The sequence below is a fragment of the Anguilla rostrata genome, chromosome 10, assembly GCF_018555375.3.
Source record: "Anguilla rostrata isolate EN2019 chromosome 10, ASM1855537v3, whole genome shotgun sequence".
NCBI lineage: Eukaryota > Metazoa > Chordata > Actinopteri > Anguilliformes > Anguillidae > Anguilla > Anguilla rostrata.
The window spans coordinates 24950698-24959355 of record NC_057942.1 but is presented as its reverse complement, the minus strand read 5'-3'; the positions used below and the strand labels follow the sequence as shown (position 1 = coordinate 24959355).

The following is an 8658-nucleotide window of genomic DNA, read 5'->3' as shown; positions in this document are numbered from 1 at the left end:
CAGGGCAAGATAAACACTAATAAATACGAAGCCATTTTGAGTGATCACCTTCATATTTATGGTGAAGCATTTCTATTCTAATGGGAGTAGTTCAAAATGCCTTCATGCATAGGCTATGAGGACCACTGAATGGTTTGACGAGCATGAAAATGATGTCAACCATATGCCATGGCCATCTCAGTCACCAGATGTCAACTCATTTAGACACTCTGGAGTAGCACCTAAGACAGCGTTTAAATTCCACCACAAAACACCAAATGAATTTTCCATGGAAGAATGAGAGCATATTCCTCCAAGACAGTTTCAGACACTTCTCTGCCAAGATGCAGCGTATGGTGGCCCAATCATTTAAGACATATTACACTGGTGTTTTCTTTATTTTGGCAGTGACCTGTATCTTTCATAATTTCCCCAACAGATTAACACAATTAAGCTGCATTTTAAGTAAGTACTTTTTATAGTCAGAGTCATGCCACTTTGAAACAAATTATTATAACTTACAAAAACACTACAATATTTTTTCATTTCCTTTTCCCATTTCACTTCTCAGCTTAAATTACAATTACATAATATTAGAGGAAAATATGTTCAGGATTTATTGTTTGTCATAAAAACAAATACATTTTTTCAAGTTTGGGTTGAAGAAGAAATCATAACCCTAAAGCAAATATATTCAAAAGGCACAAAGCAGACACAAATACACTCAACACAGGCATGAGGATCTAATAGACTGTATTTATGCTTTAGGCAGAAAAAAGAAGTTTATTCACAGATGTCTTCTCTCTTGTCTCATTTCTTCTTTATTCTTCCCCCATGTATTCCTCTCCTTATCTCCTGTATTGGTCCTTCATCAATGTAATGTGTTTATTTACAAACACGTGCTCTGCACTACAATTAAGATTAAAAAGAGAACAACAGGAAAATGTATTTCTAAAGTGTTGGGCTTATTCATTTATTGGAACATTTATTAGTGTTATGGAAGTGTCCAACCTGAAACTCACCATAAAGCAGCTTGGGAGCTGTCTGGCTCTGAGCCAACTGAGAGCCGCCACTGAGCTCAGGAGCAGTGGAAGTAAAAGGGGAAGAAGCTGAGTGAGGTGGATAGTAGTGCACATCCACAGACACAGTAGTGACCCCCAAGGAAACGCAGTGAGAAAGCAGTAGAGGTGTAGAGCTATGGGAGATACTGACACTGTGGTGAATGGGCGTGCCACATGGTTCAGCTGTCTGCAGTGTCAGGAATGTGTTTATCCCTTCTTCCTGGCTGGCCCGTATGCTGTGGGGTGGGGGGTTGTAGGCATCTTGGCATTGTCCACACTCCCCATCCACACAATAATCTATGTCCTGGACATTGGGATGGGCCAAAGTAGGAGTCATTTCTCATTTCCAATAAAGACACAATTAGTCTATGAGCCAGGATGGCTAATTTTGGCCATCAGTTTTATCTGTGGGGACAAAGGCTTATAGTGATTTTGGTTTGGCCTATGCCTCTAAGGATGGAAAATGGGTGATAACCTTGTAGCACTGTGGTACCCTTTGTTCCCATCTTATGTTCTTGTGTACAATTAAACCTTTATTCACAGTTCTAAATATATCACAGAAAATGCTTCATGTGTTGCAACTGAGATATTTGCCAGATAAAAATATGTTTTTTCTTAGCTATTTAATTGTGTTGACCTATAGTGTATGTTCTGCCTATTTGTAGGCAGCTGGATCCCTCTTGTTGTTAACTTTAGTATATTTTTTAATTAAAGTTAATGTGAGGCAACATTATGCTAACAAAGAATTTCTCATTATATCATAAAATGACTATATTGCGGATACATGTATGGTGAAACACTACTATCTATTTGTAGCTGCCTTTAAAAAAATATGCCCTCCAGTCTATATCGATCTAATGTTTTGGATAGAGGTTACACTTTACAGTTAATCTGTATACCACAAAGTGAGTACTTTGTGCCTTAAAAGCAATTTAATCTTAGTTTTATCGCTTTTCCAGTCAGCTAATACAGTATAATACAAGACAGAGCTAACCAGTCCGATAACAATAGTATTCTGTTACATAGAATTACCAACAGGATGAGCAGTTTTCCATGTTCTTCCTCCCCTATTAATCTTTGCAATAGGCCTAACAAATGTATAAAACCCAACCGCTAACAACAACAACAACAACAACAACAATACCTTCACCTGATTTATCCTACTTTCCCATAACTTGCCAACAAAATGAACAAATTAACTCCTACAATAATGGACATAAGGTTATACTGGTAAAATTTAAGATGCTAAGCAACTTTTTCATCAGGTTTTTCAACAGCTAAACTGAGTGCTGTGCGGAAGTGCTGAAGCAACCACACAAAAATGTATACATGAATGTTACATTCTAGTTATGTTTGTGCTATATTGTACCCCCCTGTGTCATAAATTAAAACTTTTTAAAATCTACTTTGGAAAGAACTTTGTGCTCTATGCTTGAAAGGTGCTATATTAATTAAATGTATTATTATTATTATTATTATTATTAATTATTATTATTATTATTATTATTATTATTATATTGCAAACAATTACATAAAAAGAGGTAGTCTTTTTAACTGAACAAATTAAAGACCAAGATGAATCAATGGACTCCTAATTAAATTGTTGAACACTTGTGTAAGTTCTCTCACCATTTTTCCTTTAACCTATTAACACAATGCAGGTTTGGCTCATTTGTCATTTGCTATGTCCTTGAATTTTTCATCAAGTTTCGTTTTAGAAGCCATGTGTCCACACTTTCATCAATTATGAGTCTACTGATTCACTTCAGTCTTTAATGATCAGTTACAATTTTTTTTACCCTTTTTATGTAATTGTTTGCATTATAGAATAACAAGCACAATGTGAACATGGGACTAATATATTGACTTGGAATTCTTAACACAGCTTTGTTTTTCATTGCATAGCATGGCTTCGTTTGTATGATTCATATGATTCATTTCTATACTATTGAGGACGATCTTCAGGAACTTGTACGACACAAAGATAAATCCTTTTAGTTCTTATGGTAATATTGTTTGGGCTAATATCAGACCATCTTGAAAGATATGTTCCTGCAAATGATTTTTAAACCACTGGCAGGTATTTTTAGACAGTCCTTAGAAACTGGAGAAATATCTGAGGACTGGAAGTGAGGTAATATAATACCAATATATAAGAAAGGAGACCGTACTGATTCAGGAAACTACAGGCCTGTAAGTTAAACTTGCATCACATGTTGGAAGTATTTCTTGAAAATAGCAACATCCTAAGGGATAGCCAGCATGGTTTTCATCAGGGAAGGTCATGTCTGACAAACCTTCTGATACTTTTTGAAAAAGCTACCAAGTGTTTTGATTATAATAAGGCATATGATATTATCTACTTAGATTTCCAAAAGGTATTTGTTAAGGTACCACACGAGAGACTTGTTAGTAAAATGAAGACAGTAGGAATTAGAGGACGTATTTCAGAGTGGATTCAGAACTGCCTACAGGGTATAACACAAAGAGTAGTAGCAGGAGGGATATTATCTGAGCAGGGAGCTGTTAGAAGTGGAGTCCCACAAGGATGCTGTGCTGGGAACACTGCTCTTCCTCATTTATATCAATGACCTTGACAGGGACATAGAAAGTACATTAGTCAAATTTGCAGATGATACAAAACTGGGAGGCCCAGATAATAGTTTGGAAGCTACTAAAGTAATCCAAGAAGATTTAAATAAAATACATAAGTGGGCGGACATCTGGCAAATTAAATTTTATATATTCAAATGTAAAGTTCTGCATGTGGGAAATAAAAACATTAGGCAGGATTACTTTATGGGAGGAAAAAAATTGGAATGTGCTCAGTTTGAAAAAGACTTGGGAATAATGGTTGATCAAAGCCTTTCTGGTTCTAGGCACTATTCTGTAGCAGTAAAAACGGCCAACAAGATGCTGGGATATATAGCCAAAAGTATTGAGAATAAATCCAAGGAAGCTTTACTTATCTTATACAATACATATGTTAGGCCACACTTAGAGTATTGTGTGCAGTTCTGGGGACTGTGTTACAAGAAAGATATAGAGGCTCTGGAAAAAGTTTATAGAAGAGCTACAAAATTTATTCCTGGTATGAAAGATAAAAACTATGCGGAAAGACTTAAGACTCTTAACCTCTTCAAGCTTAGTAAAAGTAGATGGTGATTTGATTGAGGCTTTCTTCAAGAGGATCAACAAAGTGAACAAGAGATTCAGGTTCTTCAGGTTGAGTTCTGTTAGTAGAATGAGAGGGCATAAATGGAAATTAACAAAAGGTAAATTCCATACAGAGAAGAGGAAGAATTTTGTTCATGCAGAGAGTAGTCAATGTGTGGAATAGCCTGCCAGGTCACCTTGTAGAGGCAGAAACTCGGGGGATTTTGAAGACTAGGTTTGATACAGTGTTAGATACTATCTAGTCTGTAAGTAATCAGAGTACTAATTTAGTAAGGAAAATAGCTAGCATTGCTAGGCTGAATGGCCTGTTCTCGTCATTATTATGTTATGCTATGTTAAGTTTTGCGAAGAAGAAGAAGAAAAGAAGGAAGTGTGAAAAATAATTGTTATTGTGAAACAAATCGGGAGTGTTAAAGCAGTATAACAGAAGTTTTTAAGAAAGCTAAGTAGTTAGAAAAGGTACACATGTGTTAGTTACTTACCCAATTTTCTGCTCCGAACACAGGGGAGGGGTTGCCCTGCGTCTCCTGGTAAATGTTCCAAGCAGGGCTGTAAAAATCAAAATGGCCAGAACATGGTCCCTGTAAGCAGGGTGTAATTAGGGAGGAGATGCCATTATATTAGAGAAGTGCCCCCAAAGTTTTGAAAAGACACGTCAATATCCAGTGACATTTAGTATTTCGAGATAACTGGAGTAACACATTGTGTAACGTGACAGAACAGCTGATGGTTTTACGGTAGGATACATCTGCTAAACGCATTTACAGCGGGAGAGCACATTAGGATTGTTATTTTTTTTCTGAATACAGATATGATCCTAAACTAAGTTTGACTGTTTTTCAACACCCCATGTAGAAAAGAAAAAATGGCACATTCATTGGAGTCTAAAAAAAAGGTTTTTTATAATATTACTTAAAACCCTTTTAAAGGATTAAAAATGTAAGTGAAAATTGCACACGTTAGGCACCACATATGCGTGTTTGATATCTATCGACAGCAAAAAAAATGTTATTGGTTTTTAAAGTTGTATTGAACAATTACACAGATCTTAGTAAAATGGTCTATTTAAAAGCAATAGTTTTGGCCAGCAAAACTTGTGCTTTTGATTCATTGTGGTGATGGGTCGGAGTGACTGCTGAGGTTAATGGTAGGCTAACCCCCTCTCAAATTTCCCACTGGGGAGAATGCATTTGTAAGAGGGAAGACAAACTGGGACCCAGAAAAGGCTGGCATTTGAACGAGCCTGCAGGCTGGGACTCATCCTGTACTTCAAAGAACCCGAGAGCCGCGTGATAAAACAATAAGTTACTTGGACTTCCTATGGATGAGCAGGCCATTTGGCTCTCTGGATTGTTGCCATCTGGACAGACTAAGATAAGGGGAACTAGTCTCTTTGTTTATGGTTGTGGGGGTGTGTGTGTTGGGACCATTAAAGGTAAAAAGATCATCAGGCCTCTGGCAAAATAGTGGGGCAACTGCGCTTGACAATACCACAGTGCCCTTATGTGGTCCCCTCTGTCATTACACTTTTTATTTCTTTTCTGGATCTGGACTCTAAACCATCTGTTTATCATACTTACAAACCCCGGAAAACCTTACAAACCATGCACATGTTTTAATTATAGTACTGTATTATGTAATAATAACATGGATTGCATGTAAAATGGTTCAACAAAAGGCCTGAGGGACATTCAGACCTGGATGGACAATCACCACCTGAAGCTCAACCCGGGAAAGACGGAGCTAATCTTTATTCCTGCTCTATCCTCTCCCCTCCTCGACTTTTCCATTTCCTTAGGGTACACCGTAGTGACATCATCACCCTGCGCCAAGAATCTCGGAGTGATGATGGACAACAGGCTGTCCCACTCCAACAACATTGCAGCAGTAACCCGGGCATGCAGATTTTTCCTATACAACATCCGCAGAATCCGCCCCTTTCTCACCACCTACTCAACCCAGCTCCTGGTCCAAGCAATGGTTCTATCCTGCCTGGACTACTGCAACTCTCTTCTGGCTGGACTACCGGCATCTGCCACCAGACCCCTGCAGCTCATTCAGAATGCTGCGGCTCGTCTGGTCTTCAACCTCCCCAGACACTCCCACGTAACTCCCCTGCTCACTACCCTCCACTGGCTGCCTGTTATAGCTCGCATCAAATTTAAAACATTGGTCCTAGCATACCAGGCAGTCAAGGGATCAGCCCCAGCATACCTCCACAAGATATTCAAACCCTACATGCCAGCCAGATCCCTCTGTTCTGCTACCTCAGGACGCCTAGCACCTCCCCCTCTCCGCACCTGCACTTCCAGAACACGTCTCCTGTCTGTTCTGGCCCCACGATGGTGGAATGACCTCCCTGTGGAGGTCAGAACAGCTGAGACTGTGACCCATTTCAAACAACGACTGAAGACCCACCTCTTCAGGCTGCACCTCTCCCCATCCCTCCCTTCCCCCCTGTAAATGACTAAACTTAGGGTTGTAACTAGGCAGCTGTTTCATAGGTGACTTAGGCGCATCAACTGTCTTAACGACTACTTGTATTTTTATTTATTTTTATTTTTCCATAGATTGCGTTGTTGCCGTTCTCGTTGTTAGTGTTAATCAGTTTAACCATCAGGGTCCAAGTTGAACTATGCGGTTGTTCCCTGTACTTGGACCGGTACTTCTCTCTAGGGGTTTCGTCATACTTGTTCCTGGTTATGGTTATACACTTTGTTCTTCAGAAGAGAGTTGCAGTAGTCCAGGCGGGATAGAACCATTGCTTGGACCAGGAGCTGGGTTTTTCATTTGCTAATTAGGGCTTGTAGTCTGGCTTGGAGCGACGCTAGCGTCGCTCCCTCCCAGTTTGTGTCATTGCATCCCTATCCTTCTACCATCACCCTTCCTCTCTCTACTCCCTGTCCTCACTGCTATGCTATGTGCCCATCCCATCCCAACCTGTTCTCTCCCCTTCAGAACTCGCTTCTGCAGGCGAGGCCCCCCGCGGCGACGGAACCCCTCCAACCTTCGCTATCCCTCATTGACCCCCTGTGACAACTTCACGGTCGCAGGAGGGCTATGGAACTGCCAGTCTGCTACGCGGAAGGCTGACTTCATTTCAGCCTACGCGTCCCTCCTCTCTTTACATTTCCTTGCCCTCACTGAGACCTGGATCACACCAGGCAACACTGCAACCCCTGCAGCCCTCTCCTCCTCCTTCTCCTTCTCTCACACCCCCCGCCCATCTGGCCGTGGTGGGGGCACAGGTTTGCTGATCTCTCCCTCCTGGAAATTCTCTGTTCTCCCCCTCTCTCACCTCTCCATCTCTACCTTTGAATACCACTCTGTCTCAATCACCTATCCTGTTAACTTGTATATTGTAGTTATCTATCGCCCTCCAGGGCCCCTGGGAAGCTTCCTTGATGAGCTCGACACCCTGCTGAGCTCCTTCCCAGAGGATGGCACCCCACTGATCCTCCTGGGAGACTTCAACATCCACCTTGATGCCTCCCACTCCGCAGCCTTCCTGCCTCTACTTCACTCATTCGATCTCTCCCTAATGCACTCCCCACCAACACACAAAGCTGGCAATCTCCTAGACCTGGTTATCCTGAGGAATTGCTCCTCTTCCAATCCCACAGTGACCCCTCTGCACCAGTCTGACCACCACTTCATTTCCTTCTCCCTCCCTCTTACTCCCCTCCCTCCCTCCCCTCCATCCACTCCTACTGTCATGGTCCGCCGTAATCTCCGCTCCCTCTCTCCCTCCTCTCTCGCTTCCAGTGTCACTGCTTCACTCCCCACTCTTGAATCCTTCTCCAACCTTCCCACTGACTCTGCATCCTCCACTCTGTCTTCCTCGCTCTCCTCAGCACTTGACTCTCTCTGTCCTCTAGTCTCCAGGCAGGCACGCTCGTCCCCTCCCAGTCCGTGGATGTCTGACCCCCTCCGAACCAACCGGGCCAGCCTACGTGCAGCGGAGAGGAAGTGGAGGAAATCCATGGCTCAATCCGACCTGTCTGCCTACCAGTCTATGCTAGCTACATTTTCTACCGCTGTAACCTCTGCCAAAATTAATTATTATCAAACAAAAATTCATAAATCTGCCTCTAACCCCCATCAGCTGTTCTCCATTTTCTCCTCTCTCCTCAGCACACCTTCCCCACCTCAGTCCTCCCTCGCTGCAGATGACTTTGCAGTTTTCTTCGATGAGAAAATTGCAGACATCCGCAGCTCCTTCACGCCCACCACCACCCTTCCCCACTCCCCCAGCTCTGTTCCCTCCCCTTGTTTCTCCACTTTCTCTCCCCTCACTGACTCTGATGTTTCCCAGCTCCTACTCTCCCTACCACCTGTGCTCTTGACCCCATCCCTTCCTCTCTCCTCCAGACCATCACACCTGACATCCTCCCATATGTCACCTCCCTCGTGAACTCCTCCTTGTCTTCTGGATGTTTCC

The 8658-nt window shown here is 42.0% G+C and overlaps 1 protein-coding gene across 2 annotated transcripts in view; it reads right to left on the bottom strand.

Annotated features, from left to right (window-relative positions):
* Nucleotides 1-715: 715 nt before the first annotated feature.
* Nucleotides 716-8658, bottom strand: part of LOC135233787 (myopalladin) — a 269112-nt gene continuing 261169 nt past the window's right edge. For both annotated transcript variants that reach the window (XM_064297674.1, XM_064297676.1), the window contains 2 exons: nt 1002-1344; nt 716-888 (listed from right to left, as the gene is read on the bottom strand). In XM_064297674.1, the coding sequence (XP_064153744.1) occupies nt 869-888; nt 1002-1344 (363 nt within the window). In that variant the 3' untranslated portion in view covers nt 716-868. The remainder of the gene's footprint in view (nt 889-1001; nt 1345-8658) is intronic.